At 41.2% G+C, this 21,795-nt stretch overlaps 1 protein-coding gene across 1 annotated transcript in view; it reads right to left on the minus strand.

The window, feature by feature from the left end:
• FBXL13 (F-box and leucine rich repeat protein 13) overlaps window positions 1-21,795 on the minus strand; it is an 88,570-nt gene that overhangs the window by 3,069 nt on the left and 63,706 nt on the right. Inside the window, exons 14-20 of the mRNA XM_066633534.1 lie at window positions 20,374-20,491; window positions 20,033-20,195; window positions 15,897-16,016; window positions 14,216-14,342; window positions 6,378-6,461; window positions 4,492-4,626; window positions 1,521-1,684 (exon numbers count right to left, since the gene is read on the minus strand). Of these exons, the coding sequence (XP_066489631.1) occupies window positions 1,521-1,684; window positions 4,492-4,626; window positions 6,378-6,461; window positions 14,216-14,342; window positions 15,897-16,016; window positions 20,033-20,195; window positions 20,374-20,491 (911 nt within the window). The remainder of the gene's footprint in view (window positions 1-1,520; window positions 1,685-4,491; window positions 4,627-6,377; window positions 6,462-14,215; window positions 14,343-15,896; window positions 16,017-20,032; window positions 20,196-20,373; window positions 20,492-21,795) is intronic.

Consider the following 21,795-nt stretch of genomic DNA (forward strand, 5'->3'; position numbering starts at 1 on the left):
AGTCTGTTTTGCCAGGCTCCTTTCCAAGATGACAGCGCCCACTTCAATTGCCAGATTCCAAGATGGTGGCTCAGACCTTCTCAGGACCCAGCTTGTGACCCACTTGGTGGGTCGCGACCCACAGTTTGAGAAACCCTGCTCTGGAGGGTTGTTAAACATCACTTCCAGTTTTCAATGAAAGCCAAATGTTTAAAGGCCCTCCAAAGGCTTTCAGAGGGCTAGAAGATGTTGCATGAGACTGAAAGCAACAGGTAAGTTGGGGACTGTAATTTCATTGGCAAGAAGAATTTTGGAACATGATACAGCTTCTGTTAAAGAAATGAAAGATCTGTTTGACATGAGAAAACATCATATTGAGCCTAGGACAAGAGAATGTATGTGTGCTCAAGTGTTTGTAGGCTGGAAAGCTACAGAAAGAAGGTCCAGGGAGATAGGAAAATGAAGGCACTAGCCACCTTAGAGGCAGATGAAGTAATGTGCTGACAAAGAGAACCCTGGAAGAAGAGGGTTGGTTAGTATGCCTTGTTATAATATTATTATCCTGGAATTAATGCATTTTGGTCTTTGATTATTAGAAAATAATTCCTTGGTATTTCTTTCTCTCCATTTCTTTCTTTCTACCTCCATTTCTCTTTCAATGCTGTTAAAAGACAAAGGTTGTAAACCTATGTGAATGTGCGGGGGGGGGGGGGGGAGGCTGGTCTTGAGAAGGAAGAACTCTGCCACCATCTGTTTTTCCAGCTGGGGTGTAACATAATTTTCTGACCAGGTATGAGCAAGTGTGAAAGAGTGAGTGGGTGTGTGTGTAATAGCTCACGTATTGTGTCTGTGGTAAGAAACCATGTGTGAATGCATGGAAATGGACTGGTGTGTGAAAGAGCAACTGGGATTCGATGCATCCTGGGAGAGGTTAATTTTGATGAAGTTGTATTTTCAACCTTTAAATTTCATGCTGTGTCTAGAAATGTTTTAATGATGGCTTTATTACAATTTTTGTTCCTTTTACAAGTTTTATTATGAAGAGGCTGATGTTATATCATTTTCAAAATATACAGCAATACTGGTGGAATGGGGAGTTGGGGTAGGAGGGGGCAGATCAAGGCCAGAAACGGGGGGGGGGCGTATTGGCGGCAGCAGCAGCACCACTGATAGCCTATCCCCCTTCCTGGCCTCAGTCCACCTTCCCAGCTCCCGTTGGACTTGTGCTAGCAAAGTAGCTGATACAGATCCAAACGAACTTATTCAGGAGGCAGGGGTTTACACCTGGGCAAGGGAACATATGTTCCCTTACCTGGAGGAGAATTCCCAGGCCTAAAATTCCCCTGTGGGATGCAGCATGTGCCTGGTTGGTGTGACTACACTGGTACAGGTGTGTTATGTAGGCTTTGGCTGCCCGAGGCTCATCACTGGACATATTTGATTACTGAGAATTTTATGTTGATGGTTCTTTTGTGACGCATAAATTTTTTAGGTAGCTTATCTGGCAGTTTAAAAAAATGGACTTTTATAGAACATCTTACCTGGTGATATTTGTGCAGTACAGCATCTTAAGAATTCGGAGTTGCATACAACCTTTCCCCAGGTATTTTAGTACTTTGTCAGTAAGATATACGCAGCCTGATATATCTAAGTAGTGAAGATAACTGCAGACTGCAGCCAAAAACTGAATACCTACATCAGTTACCTGTAAATCAAGCAAAATAAATATATACTGAAAAACAAAAGAATTATTATAGCCTGCCCAAATAAGCTAAGTTTTAGACGGATTGTAAAAAAAGTGATACTGGACTTCAAAAGTGAGTTCTGTGAAATTAAAAGAGCATTTATAAAACACACAAATTATGTGCTTACTTTGGAAGCACTTTGGATGATTTCCATGTGTGCTCTCTGCTTTTTATTACAAAATGTTAATAATTAAAGGTATGACAATAAAAGCTCTACAGCACAACCTGTAGAAATCAGTACTATGTCCACCTGCATTTCTGCAGAAATACCTTTATTATATGCATAAGCTTGATCCATTTTTCTCTCACTATAAAAAAAAATTCCTAACTTATAATTTCTTTTGTTTTTAGTCAATCTCTGGATTTATGACATAGATAATATTTTAGGCTACTGATCTGACAAGATTGATATATTGCTTTATCAATAGAAGATTAGACAAGATTGCTTTGAACCACTTTAAACAGAGTCGACTCTCCACCTGTCAAAATGTCACTATGCTGACTTTGACAAGAGAATTGTAAAATCTGTTAGCATATCTATTCCCTGAAAGGACAGATAACCAGGAAGGGCAATTGAATTTGGTTTTTCAAAATGGTACAGAACCTTAAACAGAACAAATCCAAGTTTTAGGATCATATTATTGGCATCAAACCTTCGGTTCTGATCAGATATGATAAGTGTGTACCATCTGAGAGAGAGAGAGAGAGTGTGTGTGTGTGTGTGTGTGTTAGTTAATAATCTTGATATTCTGAGGTACTAGGGCAGAAATCCCTTACACAGCAATGCACACTTATAGTTTTATTAAAGAAAATATGCTTAACCATTTCAGAAAATGAACAACACTAATTTGCTCACATTTTGTTCTTTCATTTTAAACTAAGAAATTAGCACGACTACTATTTAAAAAGAAAAGGGAAAGGGAAATTTTCAACCATAGATTCTTCATCTGTTCCTGGACTAGAAACTGACTTTGAGCAAGGCACAGAGAAACTACTTAAGGGGACATCTCACTAATCTCCCCCATTGGAATAATCAGAAAGCAATAAAATAAACTGAACTAGCAAACAAGGAAGTGTTTGATTTAAATAACCACAGAAACTTTAAAACTTTTTTTACCCATTCACACTGAAAGTATGGAGCTGTAGTTGCAGCAGATGTAAAATCTAAGGTCTGAAGTGCAAGGATTTTCCATCACTTACCTTTATTTTAAAAACATTTTTGTATACAGGTGGGGCCTCAGTGTCCACGAGTGATCCTTTCTTGGACCCCTTGCTGATAGTGATAATCACGTCTGCCCGCTGCCTCTGTGGGCTTCAGAATGGCTCACAGAGGTGAAAAAATGCCACTTCAGGTTTCCCAAAGGAAACTGGAACTGGCTTTTTTTGCCTCACTGGGCTGTTCTGAAGCCCACAGAGGCAGTGGATGGGCGCGTGCTGCCTCTGCGGGCTTCAGAAAGCCCTCCTGCAGGTCTGGGGGACCCGCATTGAGTCAGATCCATGGATGAAGAATTCACAGATAAATAGGCTCCAACTGTATTAATTGTTTCTTCTTGTGAACTGCCTTGATTGCCTATTGTCAGCAGAAAGGCAGGATAGAAATAATTTAAAAAATAAAATTGTGTTATTTTTTTAAAAATACAACAAAGGGCAAACACAAAAAATGGCTATCAATTATTTGGAAAAGGTACCAGCTGGATGCTCTGTAAAAGTGTGAATGAACCATAAAAGGTAATTTTTGAGAGAAGGTGGCATGAAAGTACTCTCAGGACCCAATCCTAACCCCCGTAGCACTAGCGGTATGCTGTTGTTGCCGACCGCCACTGTTGCAAAAGTACCATAAGGCACTTTGCCACTGGTGGTAGCAGCGTACTGCTGGCACTGCACCTCAGCCCCTGGAGGTCAACATTGAGGCTTCGGTAGTAGTGAGTGTCGCCACCAGCCGCTGCTATGGGTTTTCAAGGTGGGGGAAAGGCAGGGATGGGGTGGAACTGGGCAGAGGGAGGGCAACCTGAGGGGTGGACCTGGGGGTGAAGATGGTGGCAGACTCTACTGTCTTATCCTATGCTCCCTCCTGAGTTGGGAGACCTGACATAGGTCTTCTTGGTTCTGCACCTGCTCAAAGGCAGTTGCAGATCCAAATAGACCCATTGGGGCCACTTTAGGTCAATATGGGGTAAGGGAGCATTTGTTCCCTTACCCTGATAAGACCTGCGGCTGCTTCCCTGGCCCCATAGGATACAGTGGTAGCCATTTCAGCGCCACTTTAGTCCTGGGCGCTAGGGAAGAATAGGGTTGGGCTGCTCGTCACCTCAGGTGAATTTACTCAGGGCAAGGTCGGGCATCAGCCAGGTCAGGAACTGGCTGATGGCCTAGGCCCAGCACAAGGCCCACCTGAGTGCACCCCCATAGCACCTGGTATCAGAAGCATGTCTATTGAAAGGAATCCTGAATCAGCTTATTGCAGAATAACTGAGGGTCCAGTCCTATCCAACTTTCCAGTGCTGGTGCAGCCACAATGCAGTCCTGAGGAAAGAGAACAAATGTTTCCTTACCTGGGGGAGGCCTGCATGATTGCCCCCCTCTAGCAGGATTCAGTGCATGCCCCATTGGCATGGCTGCACTAGCACTGAAAAATTGGACAGGATTGGCCCCACACCTGAATGTTGCACCATCACCAAATCCTTAGCACAAGAAAGAAAACTGAAAAAGATTTTAACAGCAAAGGAATAGCAGAATTGCTATCCATTTATCCTTGTTTCACACATACCTTGGGACAACCAGCCACACTGAGAGATGTAAGTTTGTGACAACTGAATGATAAATTCTTTAATGAATGATTTGACAGCTGCAGGCAGTAAGAAACGTCAAGGTAGTCTAATTTGTTTGTTTCAGCGCAGAATCTCTGGAACATAACACAAATATTTAACTAACTAACTTAAATAATTTACTCAAGGGCACATTTAGATCTATTACATTTTTACAAAGTATTCATACAGAAAATCTCATTTTCTCCAAACCTTGAGACTGTGTACTTTTTCCTCATTAAACAGATGGAAATAAGATTATGAGTGAAGTTATTTACTAGCTGCAATCCACAGAAATGGATGTGTACCATTTGTACGCACTTCTGTATGCCACAGAAGTTGCTCCCTAACTGACCCCCAACTAAACCTGCATCTTTTTGTCAGTGATATGCAGGCAGAGGAGGCAGAGCCTCACCAAATTCAATAAGTTAAAAACAAACAAACAAACAAACCTCAAGGACTCAACAAGTAAAAAGAAAAAGTTCCTTGCCTTTCTGCTCTGCTCCTTTCTTTTCCAGCACAGGCAGTGAGTTAAGCACACACACCCATTACAATACACTGGGAAGCAGCCAGCAACCGATTTACTTCAATCTTGGCTGGTTTCCAATGAAAAAAGGCCTGTGTCAGCAATTTCTAAGGAGGCAGCAAGCAGAGTTGCCTCCAGCAGGTTAGGTTGTAATCAGGCTGGCTTCCAATTAAAAAAAAAATAGGGCAACTGACTTGCAATCAAAAAAATGCAAGACGCCTGCATCAGCAAGCTCTGGGGAGGCAGCAGGAAGAGTTGCCTCTGAACTATTTAGGAAAAAAAGCCATGAAAAAAGCAGGGAGCCTGCACAATGGACTGGCTGTCTCAAACACCAGGAGAAGCAGCTTTTTGGTTGGCTTTACGGGCGTGTTACTGAGCTTCCCCTAGCTCTGAGTTGGAGAAGAAGAGGTGAATTTTTTAGAAGAATTTATTTCTGGAGGGGGGTGGAGAGAGAGAGAGAGAGAGAGTGTGTGTGTTTCAAGGAAGGTACTGAGAGACACTGAGCTTAAGGGGGAAGAGGGAGAGTGTGTATTCATGTGGTTGTGCTTCCCCCGCCATGGATCTCACCTCAGGTCACTGTTTTGTGTTAATGTTTAGGGCAGCTCATGTTTCTTTGGTCTGTATGAAAGACAACTGCCCCACTCAGACAGTCCAAGTCTAAGATATCAAAGATACAAGATACAGGACATCTGTAATCATAAAGGATATGTATTTTCAAATATGAATAAATATATTTTACAGTCTATCTTCTACTGGATTGTTCATGTTTAATGTAAAAACATTTATATTTATATTTGTTTTTAATATTTATTTTGCATTTTATAGTTTGATTTTAATTGTATTTTAATATTGCTGAAAGCTGTTTTGAGTGTCTTTGGGAGAAAAATCAATAAATAATATTTTGAACCTAAACTACTAAATTTAGACTCAACATATAGACCGAGTGATCTGGAAGACCTGCCTATGCAATGCTGCTAAAACTAAAAAGAAATAGAACTGGGGTGTCAGAGCCCTATGAGCCCAATATAAAAGAATAAGATGGAAGTATAATAAATACTTTTGCAAAGAAAATCTCAACATGTGTTATCAGTACCAGTGCTGGGTTTCTGGGTGTCTTGGGGTAAAGGCATGCCCCCCCCCCACAAAATCCCCCAATAGTACACAGAATACATACATTGCCACTAGTACCACAAGTTCAGCCCCACCTTGTTAGATGCTCTGATAGGTTTGGGCACTCAGTCAGTGCCCAACCTAGCCAATGTGGGACATCACCCTGAATGTAATGATGCTTGTTAACACCTATAAACTTTTATTTTACTTTACCTTAATTCCTGTATCAGAAATCTTCGTACATTCTGATACTGTAAGCTCCTTAATTCTTCCATGTCTGCCAAGGGTCTCCAAAGCCTGAAACATTTTAGACAAATATTAATTTGTTTAGTGGCACACTGATATAAAATAACAGTGATTCTACAGTGTGTATCATCGTATATAGTATTACATCTTTACAGTTACTCAGGGCTGTGTTCCCCTCCTCCCATTCACAGTTCTCATTGTCTTTTGAAACATATATTTTACAAACAAAAAACAAAAAACAACCAAAACCATTAACTGGAAGCTCAGGAATATGCTGCAGTCTTGCACACTCCTTGCTACCTTCCCTTTATAATGTGCTAATCTCTCCTCCCTCTTATAGTCTGTTGCCTTAAACACTTTTATTGGTATGAGTGACATGTTGCAGGTTTGATTATACATGTAGATGCCTGCCAGGAGAGCACGACCAGTGTGTGACTTTTGATTCAGACTGATGACAAGATGCCTAAGTCCTCAAAGGCCTCAAGGAAGACTCTATTTGGTCTGTCAGGCAAATAATCCTGCCCTTCCCCCTTCTAGTTGGCTGGCTTGGAAGAAGCCTTGTCTTGCTTTCATTTCTTAGAAACGTCCATGAATGGCCACACCTTGCTTGCACAGCACATCTGTGCCACATCCTCAAGGCTGCCAGAGTTGAAGCAAACAAAGTCTTTAGTGTTACAAAAGAAGCATACCCAACCCAAGTTGCCAACTCCATAGCTAAATTCAATCAAGGAGTCTGTCAATTGAGACACTGGTCTCCAGAGTTAATTAAGGAGTGTATTGCTGCACTCTTGATTGAATGCAAAATAACAGAAGCACACATTGGGGATGAACAATCAAGGGGCATCAGAAGTTCCCCCCCCCAAGTCCCATATGTTCCTATGGACATAAAAGGTATAAAAAGTTGGGTCACAGGACTCTTCTGTCTTTTATCCTCTGCTCAGCTGTCTGCCTTGCTGTCACTGCATTCATGCTTTTGAGATGAAGGACCCACATTCTCTCTCCTAACCAAGAATTAGCAAGCCAAATTGGCACTCATGGAAGGTAACCAACTGCTCTCTTCCTTTTTGGGCTCTTCTCCTACCAACCTTTCTCAGAACAACCAAGAAACTTCTGCTGCAATACCTACTGAGCGACTACCCTTCTCGAGTTCAAAGCCACAGTGCCACTTTTTTCCCCAGGGGAAGGTTCCAACTCTCTTGTCCTGCCCTGCTTCCTTCCTTGAAATTAGCTACAGCAATTGCCTACCCCAGAGGTTCCCAAATTGCTCTCTGGGGAGCCACGGAAACAAACCAGGCGAACCATGGAATCCTAATGAAAAACCTACGGCCCTATACAATGTATAGGACTTTAGCCCTAATGTGGAGCCGCAGCCAGTGGCCCAATAGATCAAGGGAGCCACCACTTGAAAAGGTTTGGGAACTACAGGTCTAGCCCGAGGTAGTGAACCTTTCTGAGAGTGTGTGCACAAATTGGCAATAATCTAAAAAAATATCTTATGTGCCCATAGCAGTTTTGAGCAGCAAATCATCATTTAGTACAGTGCTTCCCAAACTCCTATAAGGGAGTTGGGAGCACCTTAAGTGCATGTGGGGGAGATAGGAAGATGGGAAGGCAGCAATGAGATCCCCAGGATTGCACTGCTGCTGGTGATGGGAGGGGACTTTTGTACTTACCTGCAGCTAGCACTGCAGTCCTGGGGAGTCCAGCAGGTCTCTGGAGGGCTCCCCATGCCTGCAAAAGTTAAAAAAAAAAATCCTAACCAATTCCAGTTTCATCATGAAAACCAGAAGTGCTCTCTTTCTCTCTCTCTCTCTCTTTAGACCAGGGGTGTCCAAAGTTTTTGGCAGGAGGGCCACATCGTCTCTCTGACACTGTGTCGGGGGCCGGGGGGGGGAAAGAATTAATTTACATTTAAAATTTGAATAGATTTACATACATTTACATAAATGAATATATTAAAGATGAACTTATATGAATGAATGCAGGTCTTGCAGTAGCTCAAGGCCTATAAAAGGCCTTGCACAAAGCAAGGCCGGCCTTTCCTTTGCTGCCACTACTGCATCACAGACATGAAACAACAAGCAGTGGAGGGAGCCTTGATCCCACAGCTCATGCAAGAGGTCAAACAGTTGCCCTCACGCTGAGGGAAGTTGCATCAGGCCAGTGTGGGCTCCAATGAAGCTCCAGAGGGCCAGAGGCTCATTGGAGACTGGGGGCTCCCTGAGGGCCGCATTGAGAGGCCTCGGGGGCCGTAAGTGGCCCCAGGGCCGGGGTTTGGGCACCCCTGCTTTAGACTTTTGTAGTACAGGGAGCCCTGCAGAGGGCTCCCCGACTCCCCCCTGCACTACAGTGCTAGTTACAAGTAAGTACAAAACCCCCCTCCCATCCCCAGCAGCAGCATGATCCTTAGGATCACATTGCTGCCTTCCCCCACCTTAAAGGGGCAGAGACAAGTGCTTCCCTGGCTGGTGAGTCACATTTGGGAATCACTGATTTAGTATATTTGTATTTTAAAAATTAAGGCTGCAATCCTATGCACACTTACCTGGGAGTAAGTCCCACTGAACTCAATGAATCTTACTTCAGAGTAAACATATATATGATTGTACTATAGGGGAAATTTTATCCATCATTAAAACTACTTTGGGTATGCATTCTTTATTCAGTGTTTTTCCAACTGTGGGTCGGGATGCGCTAGGTGGGTCATGAGCCAATTTTAGGTGGGTCCATATTCATTTCAACATATATTTTATTTTTAATATATAAGACTTGATGCTAACATGGTATTTGACTGCATTTGGGGAAACGTTACAGATCTAGTACAGATTTATTACTATGTACATGCTTTAACAATGATAGTCAATGGGGCTTACTCCTAGGTAAGTGTGGGTAGGATTGCATTGTGGGTAGGGTAAGTGTGGGTAGGAACATTGCAGGATGTTTGGGGAACTTTTTTTAAAACACATCAGCAATTGCTTGGGAGGGTTAGGAGGGTTCTTTACTTTAAATAATTTTTTAAAACTTACACTAATTCTAAACTTTTAATTAATTGATTTGATTTTGTCTTAGAGGTGAGTCAAAAATTTTCCTGCTTGTTGACATCACTTCCAGCCATGACATCACTTCCAGGCTACTGACATCACTTCTGGTGGTTCCTTACAGACTGTCATTCTAAAAAATGGGTCCCAGTGCTAAAAGGTTTCAGAACCACTGCTTTATATTATTTTTAAATTGAACAATTTATGTCCTAGAAAAGGTCAAAGACAGATGCTCTTTTTCAAACTCTCAAGTTATAAACCTTTTTAAAACTCTCTTTTAAAAAGAAGAGATGACAACCTTCCCCACTCCTATTTCAAAAGGTTGCCAATTTTTTAAAAATGATCCTGCTCCTGTGACTAGGAGTCTGACACACAAAACACTGCACAGGAAGCTTTTCCTCATCTCTTGCCACCTACTAAAAATGACCCATTTATTTGTTTTCAGTATCAAACTATTATAAAGATACAGGAATGCAGGTTTCATGCAAAGCAGGGAACCCAGCAAACTCAGGAAATCAGGGTAGCAATCCTAACCAACTTTCCAGCACTGAATGCAACTCCGAGGTAAGGGAACAACCAGTGCCTTACCTTGAGAAGGCCTGCGTGACTGCCCCCCCCCAACTGCAGGATGCAGCACATGCCCCACTGGCATAGCTATGCCAGTACTGGAAAGTTGATTAGGATTGCGCCCCAAGGGTGGGTGGGAAAGCAGACAGCCTAGTGGTGAGAGTAAGGCAGTTTGCTTGCAACTGGGAGATCTGGCTTGGAGCCGCTCTGTTCTCCCTGGGAACGGGGGTTGGGATCCGGTATAACTGTGGGATCCCAGCCCCACCTCCTGCTCCCCACCCACCTGCCCCTGGGGCCACCCACCACCCGCCCTCCCCCCGCCCGGGAACTCCAACTCCCCACCACCTGCCCGCCTACCTTTGCTGCTTGTGTTGGCCCAGCTGGGCCGATGCAAGACTTGGCGAGGAAGCCAACACAGAGGCTGGATTCAGCCTCCATGTGTCGGCGCAGCTTCCTCCTGAGGAGGCGCAAACGTGCCTTACGTCAGCCTGGGTTAGGATTGCGTCCTATTAATATTAAGTACTCTAATACCCATATCCAATGCTTCAATAGCAGTAACATGTCTCAAACACAGAAATTACTTTCCAAACATTTTATGATTGAGTGTTCCTTTTACCTCTGCTTTCACAGTATGCTAGGTATCTCTCAGATATCTGTAGCACTGGAAACAATACAGCTTGTGGCCATTGAACTGATTACTTTTTTTTAGAAATGGGGGAATTTTACTGTGGTTTAGAGCAGTGGTTCTCAAACTTTTTCACACTGGGACCCACTCTTTAAAAATGACACTCCATCGGGACCCATCTAGGTTTACAAGATTTTAAAAAGGTGAAAGAAATATTTATTTATTTACAAGTAATATTTTATTTATTTTATTTGGGGAAAACTCAACCCATTTCTCATAATGAGGCAGCCCTAATGAATAGCTTCAAGGCTTGAGGGGCTTAGGGCCCAATCCTATCCAACTTTCCAGTGCTGGTGCAGCTGTGCCAACAGAGTGTGTGCTGCATCCTGTTGTGGGGGGCCAGTCATGGAGGACTCCTCAAGATAAGAGAACATTTGTTCCTTTATCTATGGGCTGCATTGCAGCTGCAATGGTGCTGAAAAGTTGGATGGATTGGGCCGTTAGTTATGTGACCCAGCCTTCACCTGCCCCTACTCCCTGTCAAAAAAACACACCAGAAAAAAAGAGGCTCAAACATTTATTCCCCTATATTTACACAAGCTTATAAACTGCAGTAGCTCAGCTCTTTGTAGGGCAATTAGCAGGAATCTGATTTTTGAAGAGCTTTGGGGCTTGAGACAATTACCTAGTTATCTGATCTTTCCATCACCTGTGTTTTCATTGGAGGCTCTGTGGGATGCACCAGAATTTGGGTCACAACCCACCAAGAGGGTCCAGAAATGCTGGTCTAGAGCAGGGGTGGGCAAACTGTCAACTTTAGGGATCCTGGACCTTTAACAATTTGAACAGAAGAGAGAATTTCAGCAGATTTCTCACAGATGACAAACTGTATCTGCTGAAATTCTCTCTCCTACACAATAAAGGTTCAGGATCCCTAAAGTTGAAAGTTTGCCCACCCCTAGGAGAGTCGGCCATCTGTTATCATCTGCCTGCCCCAAAACAGGTGTGTAAAAATTAATATATTCTAAAAATACATATGCAATAATACTGTTTTAACAATTAAAATAAAACAGATCACTGAAGGAGCGGATGACATCTGAATAGGAAACCAATAAGCTATAATCAAAATTACCCAAAAGGAAATTGTTAGGGAATTGTTTTTTCCCCCCACAAAGGTAAACAATTGTGTGATATTACTATTTTAAACACCATAGCCTACACTATTACAATTACAGATGGATTACCATATCCACTCTGAACCCTTGCTTTTAATCTCTTATAATTGCCTTATATTTCACTAGGAGGTAAAATGTTTCCCCTGGGGGCTGGGGATAAGAATAGGCCCTCTGTTTGGCTGTACTTGTCATAAGAGGTGACTAAACAGCCACTAGGTAGATGGGACTCCTTAGCCTGGGAAGGCAGCTCATCTGAGAGAAGGAAAACTCTGATCCCAAACTTCCACTGCCTTGTGACTACATCCAGTTATGGGAAAGGTTTCCGGAGTCAACCTCAAGGCAAAATCCGGAGCCGGAGTCCCTGAGGCAGTTCATGGCTGAACACAGTCACATTCTGGCAACTCCTGCAATGCCGCTGGAACCAACTGTATTGGCCTCTGCCTTTCCATTGGACCATTTCAGCGACGTGGAGGGGGGGATTTGCTGCATGGGAAACAGTCTATCCTCCATATCTACTTTACCCAGGCTTCGCGCACTGGAGAGGACACTCTGTTCCAGAACCACCATTCAGAGCGTGATACCATAGTCTTCGGAGACTGAAGGATGCCAACATGGAAAATGTTTCACACTGATTACAAACCAAAAGAAAACTCTAGGAAATATGAATAACTATGAAGAAGGAAAAGTCAGCAATATAGTCAGCATTGCCACCTCCACCTGCTGGCTTTCTTTTAAAGCCAGAACTATGACCCTCCCATATGTGGCCACAGAAACATGAACTGCCCTGTACGAGAGGTGTATGAGAAAGAGGTCAGAAAGGCTCTAGACTCAAGAATATTAGGCTACAGTGTACATGACCTTTGCATTAAAGGAATAATAAAACCTTTTATATTATTGGTTTCCATCTCTCACAAAGGAAAGAGGAAAGTAAAAGAAACATAGGAATTTACACTTTTAAACAAAAGCAGACTTGCTCCAGAAGGATGGTAGACAGAACCATTACAGTCAGTGTGGTTGCAAGAATACATACTTACTTTTAGCATTGCAACTGTAAAGTGGTATAAACAAAAATGGTCACAGCATTCAACAGCCTACATTAAACGAGAACAAGCTCTCCCTAAAAAGCCAAATTTTTGACATAATGGAAATATAACAGTGAATTGAAGAGATGAACCCCTTTGTGAAAGGTCTTCCACAACCAAGGGTCAAACTTGAGCTGATCCTAAACACCTCATTAGCATTTCCATGCTTGTTTTTTGTACGGTGGGAGGATGGGACCAAAGGGAACAAAAACATGGCATGGAGACAGGGAAGCTTTAGATTTTTGTCCCCACCTGAGTCCCAGTCCTGCCCCCTTCGTGCTATTTTTTTTTTTTTTTTTTTTTTTTTACAAAAAATGGTTTCAGGTGAAAGGCAATGGAAGTTTTTCCCCTCCACTGAATTAATAGTGTATGGAGAGGTTGTAATTAAGATTAGGATCACAATGGTAACAAAATACTACAGCAACTTTAGTACTAAAGCTGTTAAAGGTCCAGGAACAGAGATTATCTCCATGGTGAGTATCCAAGGGGGTGATACAGGTACAGGGAATGCACAAATTCAGAATATCTAGAACGTGACTCCCTGTCAGAATGGTGTGATGGTGTAATGATGCATGTGCCTTATGGTGCTACACCAGGCTCCAATCTTGAGATATTTCTTGGTGTTAAGAGGTTAGAGTCTATAGCCTGATGAGAATCACAACTGTCTAGATGTCTCAACAATTTCTCTGACACAGTGTAGACCAGTGGTTCCAAAACTAGTGGGTCACGACTCACCGGGGGAACAGGAAGCAGGGCATTCCCCCTTCAGGGGTGTGGCCCTGCTTAGATGGCAGCAACATTGCTGCAGAGATTGCAGTGCTGCTGCTGAAAGGGGCTTTTTTTAACTACTGGGGGGTAGCACTGGCCTCCTGCAGGGTCTTGGAGGCTTGCAGCCCACTCTGAACTCCTCTGCAGCTTGTTTACAAAGTCCTTATCTCAAATCTAAAGATACTTCCAGTTTTCTGAGGGTTTGGGATGCTATCTGTGGCTTCTCTGGCTCTTAGAAGGCCTCTGGGCAGGAGGCATTGGTGGTGGGCAGCAGCATGGCCAAGGGGTTCCACCACCCCCAGATGTGCCACTGTAGGTTACTTGATCCCCTGTAAGTCCCCTTACCAGGAAGCCTCTGGAACTGCCATCCCTGGAGGATACAGTGTGTGCTCCACTGGCATGGCTGCATCAGCGGGGAGGGCAGCTAGGTAGGATTGGACTGTGTGATCCATAGAAATCCACAAAAAAGTTGCATTTTGAAACTGTGAGCAGTTCTGGTTATTCCACCTCTGTAATTAAGAAAAACATTTCTGTGCCTTAATATTTTCACCTGGTCTGTGATGTCAATTCCAGAAATATTAATACAAGCCAAAGAAGACAACAATATCAAAGTCTCAATTCCACAATCAGTTAAAGCTTGGCAATAACGCAGATTCAGATAGACCAGATTTGGACACCTAAATAAAAAAAACAGGAAATTGAATAATTTCACTCCTAATTATGTTACATTTGTACAACCCATGGCTTAGACTTTCAAATGACCCTAAAGAACTTTCCAAACCACAATTAATGGAAGTAAACTGAAAGGATCAAACAATGAATTAACAAAGATGAAAACTTAGAAATGATCATTCATTCTGCCTAATAATCAAATTCTTTTTACAATCAGATCATCCTCTAAAATAAATAGAATATGTGCACCTTATTGTGCAAATCAAAGACAGGGCAAGTCAAAGAGAGTGCTTGGACTCAACCTATTACGTTCTTATGAGCAGGAAGGAGGAAAAGTCAGATGGATAAAAGAAGATGTTGTTGGGGCTGGTGGGTTTGAAAAGCTATAGAAGGAGTCCAGGTCAGGAAGCTGCAGAGGGGGTGTCTGGATTGGAGGAGGGGGGAAAAAGCAGTGGCATCAAATTGGATGCACTCTACCTCAGACATGTCCCCAGGGCTCTGATTTGATCTGTTTGAATTTGAATTTCAAATTACTATTAACTGTTACTGATTGTAATGCCATCTGGTCATTTTTATGAAAAAGAAAAGGTATTTTTATAAAGATATACACATCAGCACACTGCAAATCAGCAAGAAATTTGGGTAGCTATTACAGAGGAAATAATTTTAGAGTATTTTTTTTAGAATTCTTTGAGGATATTAGAAACCTTGAATCCAATCCTATAAATAGTTACTACATGTTGGATATCCCTTATCTGAAATGCTTGGGACCAGAAGTATTTTGAATATCAGATTTTTATTTCAGAATACTTGCATATACATAATGAGAGATCTTGGGGATGGGACCCAAGTCTAAACACAAAATTCATTTTTCATATACCTCTTACATATAGCTCACTTTTATACAGGTAATAAAAGGTAATTTTATACAATATTTTTAATAATTTTGTGTGTGAAAAAAGGTTTGTGCATGAAACAGAGTTTGTGATTTTATTTCTTTTTGCAAAAAAGTAAAAAAAAAAGTCATGTTAGCTAAAAAAAATTCCATATTTCAGAATACTCTGTATTTTGGAGTTCCGAATAAGGGAGGCACAACCTGTTTATTGCCAACAATAGCTTTTACTATTCTAATAACACAATCCTATGCATAGAAGTCCTGCTGAGTTCAGTGGGACTAACTCCCAGGTAAGTATGTTTAGCATAACAGCCTAGGTAAATGGAAATAAATTAATTAATAGTTTACAAACAATTTGTTATTACTAACAGGTTCTACTCAAATGACTGGATAGACAGTGCAAAGTTAAATGTTTAAAGCTATAATCTTATACACACAGCAGGAAATATGGCCAGTGGAAGTATACTTATAATTAACATATTTATGATTGAACTTAATAACGGTAGTTAGTTCTAACTACTGTTGAAGAAGATTCCTTCTTCAAGGAGGAATCCAGTACTTGACAAGAGGAATAGAACAGGTTAGAAAAGAGCAGTTGCAAGCATCATTCTTTACAAGTTTCTAACTGCTACCACCAAACAAACAACATACTAGAGTATGATACCTTTGGACTATTTTGACGAGAGAAGCATCGGTAATATAGGAGCAATTAGCCAAGATGAGCTCTCTTATACTTGAGCATGAACAACCTTCAGCAAATGCTTTTATCCCTGTATCACCAATTCTAAAATATAAATACAAAACATTGTTTCTTATATTTTTACATAATCAATACATTGCTAACACAATTAGTACCTGCATGTAAAAGCATCAACAATTAAAATATATAGCAGTCAATATCTACATTTTTAAAGTGGATGCAACTAAGCCAGGTTTCATGGGGCCTTACTTGTAATTTCAGACTTTCCAATTAAAACAGAGATTAGTTGAAAATATATTTTTACCCAGTAGCCAGACTGGGTAAAAATAACCTGACCTACAGCCCAGTCCTAAACATTCCCGCGCCTGGAGGAACAGCAGTGCCAAAATGGTGGCTGCATTATCCCATGGGTGCTGGGAAACCACCGGAAGTCTCTTCGGGGGAATGGGACATTCATCCCCTTCCTTCAAGTAAGTGAGCAAGCCCCACAATGAGGCTTCTCAAGTCTGTGTCGGAGATTTGAGAACCTCTGTGTTGGGCTTTGCAGCCTGAAAGAGGATAGGATCTGGTGGAGGTGAGGGAAGGCCCTGGAAGTTACAAGTTGTATGTAGCCATTATGCTGAACCAAAATATTTTAGATTCAAATACATCTCACAAAGAAGACTCATGAGCGAGTGCATTTGGGATATCAGAATTTATACGAATCAAATGTTATGTTATGTTAGAGGGATGTATGTTAGCATGTTCTCAAGCACAGTTGCCAAGAAGAGTTTAGATCCATTTTACCCAGAAGCCTTAGAGAGAGGACTACGAGCTGGGAGTCCTCAAAGAAAAGTCTGTTAGGAAGGAATCAAGGATACTTCCTAATTGCTCTTTTATAAGAACAAAAATTAAAAAGAGAAGTATAATAAGTAGAGGAAATGGGTAAATAAGTTAGGAAATAAGTTAGGGAATAAAAGAATTAGTTTGGGAATAGGGAAATCAAATGAACTCTGTGTCACCCTTCAGAGTCAGAGCTAGCCTAACACAGAGAGGTCCCAGATAGATAAACAGAGGTAGTTAATTGCTTAAGCAATAAACCAATTTGACACAATCAAGATAACAGCAATTCATTGTCAAGCTAACTAGTAAAATTTATAGATTCAAGCTGAAGCTTCAAAGAATCCCCTTGACAGATTTATGACATCTGAGCTCTAACTACTTGCTGCTGGAATCCCCCCCCCCCTCTTCATTTGCAATTCCAAGACAGCATTAAGCAGAGAAGGGAAAAACACACAGAAGAGCATATTGGATTATTTTAAAAGCCAAAAGACATTGTTAAACCAAAATAAAGTTTAAAATAATGTAATTACAGAGAAACAGTGTAACATCTAAGAGTTAGGCTGCAGACTGAAAGGCCTACAATTAGAGAACAGAACAGCCTTCTATGATCTCCGAAACAGTAGCAAATTAGCCAGAGCAATAACAGTAAATAGAGAGTGACAGATTCTGCTACCAGCAGAAGTGTTTTGTTTAGGTAAAAGTTGTAAAATAATTAGTAGGAGAGATTAGAGGTCAACAGAAGCCACATGAAGTCCACAAGTGAAAATGCAGCTTCTGAACAGTGATTCAGACGCTCAAGCACCAAATAGGGACTTTAAAAGCTGTTCTAAAGTCATTTAAAAGGGAAAAGTAGCACATAGAATGTTACAAAATTTATTGTTTGTCAACTCAGAAGTTAGCAAGTATATTCTTTGCTGAATATTAGTTAAATTAATAAGGGAAAACAAAGTTAAAAAGATTTGAGTCTGCCTTAGAGTGAGGCTTGCAAAATAAAGGCAGTACAGCTAATGTAGAATGTGGAATCCTTATCTAAGCAGGAGTATTTCAAACCTGACAACTAACTAAAATGCCCAGACTTTCCTAGGCGCCAGAATAGATAGTGAATTTAAGAATATTTCTAATAATAAGGGATAATAATTAATCTTGGTAGGCACAGACTCATTAACAGGGAGTCTGTTCAAACTCAAAGTTGACAGAACAGATATGAACTACATATCAAAGTTGGCAGAATCCGATAAGGAAGATGCTCAGGAATGTGGGAGAGAGAGGTCTCCAGCTAGAGATTTCTCTTGAAAATGCAACTTATATCAGAGAAGAGAGAGATTTTATAGAAATCAGAGATTTCTATATAACGTCTTGTAGGAAAAAGTTACAAAATAATTAAAATTAGATTAGAAGAGAAGATAAAATACTGATTAAAATAAGTATAAACACGGATTTAAATAAATGGATTATTACAAGATTAGTGTAATTGGGAAAATTAGGATAGAGGCACACTGCCCCCTTTTGGAATAGTATTGACATTACAGAAAGGGGAGGAGTTCTCCAAAATGGCGAATACAGTAACCTGAGATATTTAAATGTATGCTCCAGATATGGCAATAGCCAATGAAAATCCCCATATCCGACATCATAGGCTCTAACAAATATGATTGGAGTTTTCTCGAGACAAAGAACCCACAGGTATCACACCCAGCAGGGAATGTTGCTTTTTCTCTGGAACACTGAGAGACCACAGCTCTCTGTGTTCCCCATTTTGAACCACCGAGAGAAGCTCATTGCTGGCAATGAATAAAGACTTGGAAATCACCACAATTTCAGTCTGCTGAGTTTGTTTTGAACCCTAAAGACACCGTGCAACAGAGGCCTCCACCATTTCCACCCCCTCCTGGGTTGGGCAGTTTGGAAACCTCTTGTTTAAAGGATTCTATTGTCTGCAGAAGGTTTAATGCATAAAACAGGGAAAGTTCCCAGCACCAGAATTGGAGGAGAGAGGATGGTGTATTGGCTCTGGATGTTCTGATTTATATTGGTATATACCGTATATATAAATCTGGATATCTGATATATATATAGGTATAATATATATAAATCTGATATATCTGATATACGTATATAAATCTGGATGTTCCAAATTTATATTATGTGCAGCAAATAATAGAAATCTGGCCCATAAAAAATAACGGGCATTCTACCTAAGCCCTGATAAGAGGATGGTTCATACAAATAGCAAATCCTGTTTGCCAATGTCTGTCAGTACAAAGGATCAGGGCTGGGCTTATGGCATCATTGGGATGATGAGGAGTGGTGTGAACTGGTGCTTCTACCCAGGCAGTGTGTGTGGAGCTGCCACAATCCCATAACAGTAGCAGCACAAAAAACCTGAGTGACCACATGACAACATATACATTAACCACATGGAGATGGTGACTCACTCTAACAACACCTCCATCAGATCCAGCTCTTCATCGTTTATGTTGTGCAAGAATAAACCAATTCTCATTTTGCCTTGTTAGTTATGGGCACCCAGGCACATGCCAAAGACAGCATTGTCAATTGGCTGACATACTAGAAAATCAAACCTGAAGCATAACATTTTAACAGCTGCTTTATATGTAACATTGGCAACATGATCATAACGTCTGCCTCATTATGGCTCAAGCAGAGCAAAACACTTGCCTAATGTCAGAAACTGCACATGTAGCAAAAATTGTTCACACGGGTCTATTTTGATTAGAATAAACGTATTTTAAAGCTGCTAAGTATCAATTATCAAAACATATTCAGCAAACAAATGAAACTATACCAGAATTTGAAGACTTGCAATACTGAACGCCACTTGAAATCTCATTACATGAACTCATTAACGTATTTTTAGGACAAAAACCTATGGCATCAAACACGGCTTCAAAAAAGCATCTGTGTATAAGTGGTACGTCCTCAGCCTCCCTCCTCATATGCCTCTGCATGTCCCATCTCAACCTACATTTCACTCATTCTGCAGAGTTGCCTCACTGCCCATAGTGAAGGAAGATGTTCCCAGAGCAGCAGTGCTAGTGCCATCCTTTGCTGATGGAACATGCTGGATAGCCTGTCAGGTTGTTGTAGTAATTCTTGTGTCTTTGTTTTATTTCTAGGCACAGTGGCTCATAGATTTGGGCTACATAAACTGGAGGATTTTTTTTTTTACCAAGCAGCTATGATCAGATATTTCAATACTGACTGAAATGCTTTTACCAAAATGAATATTATCCAGGCATATGAAAACAACTTAATACCTCATGCAGTCTGATAAATTCAGTGTAGCAATTGCATTCAGTGGCGCAATTAGCTTGAGAGCACTATCTGTTATCTTCTGGCAGTCAGCCACACGAATACTTTTCATAGCAGGCCAGAATTTGCTTATCAGTTTGAAACTTAGGTCAGTGATCCGATTACTCCCTATTGAAACAATAGAACAGGAATAAGCTATTTTAGCCATAAACTCAATATTCAGTTCATTCACTAATATCCACTGGACATGTCCACTGATTTTACTGATGTAGGAAAAAAAAAATGCCACTATGCCAGAAAAGTATAAACAATTAATTATGCAGAGACATATTAGATCATCACTAACCTTCTATTTTCATCTTGACAAGTTTACATTCAGAAAGTGCTTTAACAGCTGCGTCAGAAACATGTGGAGACTCATTAAATTCCACAGTCACAATCTGTAGGCACTTCTCAGCTAAAGCCTTTAAGAAAAAAGAAATAATTAAATAATACCTTCTCATAAATATTATTTTAAACAAATACACCTTTTTATAGTTTGTTGAATTTTCTTTCCTGTATCATCCTATTTACTTATTTAAAAATGCATAATCCTAGCCGACTTTCCAGTGCTGATATAGCCACGATGTAGCCCCAAGGCAAAGCAACAAATGTTACCTGGAGGAGGCCTCCATGATTGCCACCACCACCATCAAATGCAGCATGTGCCCTGCTGGCACAGCTGTATTGGCGCTGGAAAGTTGGTTAGGACTGGACTGTAAGCCTAGGGAGATATAGAACTGAAAGAAATAAAACAATAAAATAATCCAAACAGGAAAACAATATAAAACACAGAAACAGGATCATCATCATTCATTACAGACAGGTAAAAGAATGTATGGTACAGTGGGTGAAAAATGTGGGTCCATTCACTACAGACAGCCATATAATAAAGCAACAGTTAAAACCAATTAATTCAACATGCTGGAATGCCCGAGGGCCCAATTCTATCCAGTTTTCCAGTTCTGGTGCAGCCATACCAAAGGGGCGTGCACTACATCCTGTGGTGAGGAGGCAGTCCCAGAGGCCTCCTCAAGGTATGGGAACATTTATACCCTTACCTTGGGGCTGCATTGTGGCTGCACCAGTGCTGGAAATTTGGGTAGGATTGGGTTCTGAGTAAACAAAATGTTTTTGCCTAGTGCCAAAAGGATGTCAGAGTGCAGACCAGGCAAACTTCTCTTGGGAGAATATTCCACAAGCAAGATGCTGCAAGATGAGAAGGTCCTCTGTCCAGTCACCACCTGCTTCATTTCATACAACAATAGGACTCTGAGGAAGATGAAACAGTTTGGTTAGGCTAAAGTCCTTCAGATACTGGGTCTGATGCCATTTAGGGTTTTATAAGTAATGACCAGCACTTTGCCTTGTGCCCAGAAACAGAGTGGCAACTAGTGTGGCTGATTAAGAAATGCTGGGATGTGCTCTCTGTAGCCAGTCTCAATGAGAAACCTAGCAGCTGTGTTTTACACTGATGTTTCAGAGAACTCTTCAAGGTAAGCCTACATACAAAACATTGTAATACAGGTTGAGTCTCAATATTCAGGAGGGTTCTTTCCCAGAACTTGTTCTGGTTCTTTCCCAGAACCTGGTTGGAGGCCAGGAAGCAGCGAGTGGGTGTCAATGGGCAATTTTCACAATGGAGAGAGGTGAAAAGCGGTGTGCCCCAAGGATCTGTCCTGGGACCGGTGCTTTTCAACCTCTTCATAAATGACCTGGAGACAGGGTT

Source organism: Tiliqua scincoides, chromosome 7 (assembly GCF_035046505.1).
Source record: "Tiliqua scincoides isolate rTilSci1 chromosome 7, rTilSci1.hap2, whole genome shotgun sequence".
In the NCBI taxonomy this organism is placed as follows: domain Eukaryota; kingdom Metazoa; phylum Chordata; class Lepidosauria; order Squamata; family Scincidae; genus Tiliqua; species Tiliqua scincoides.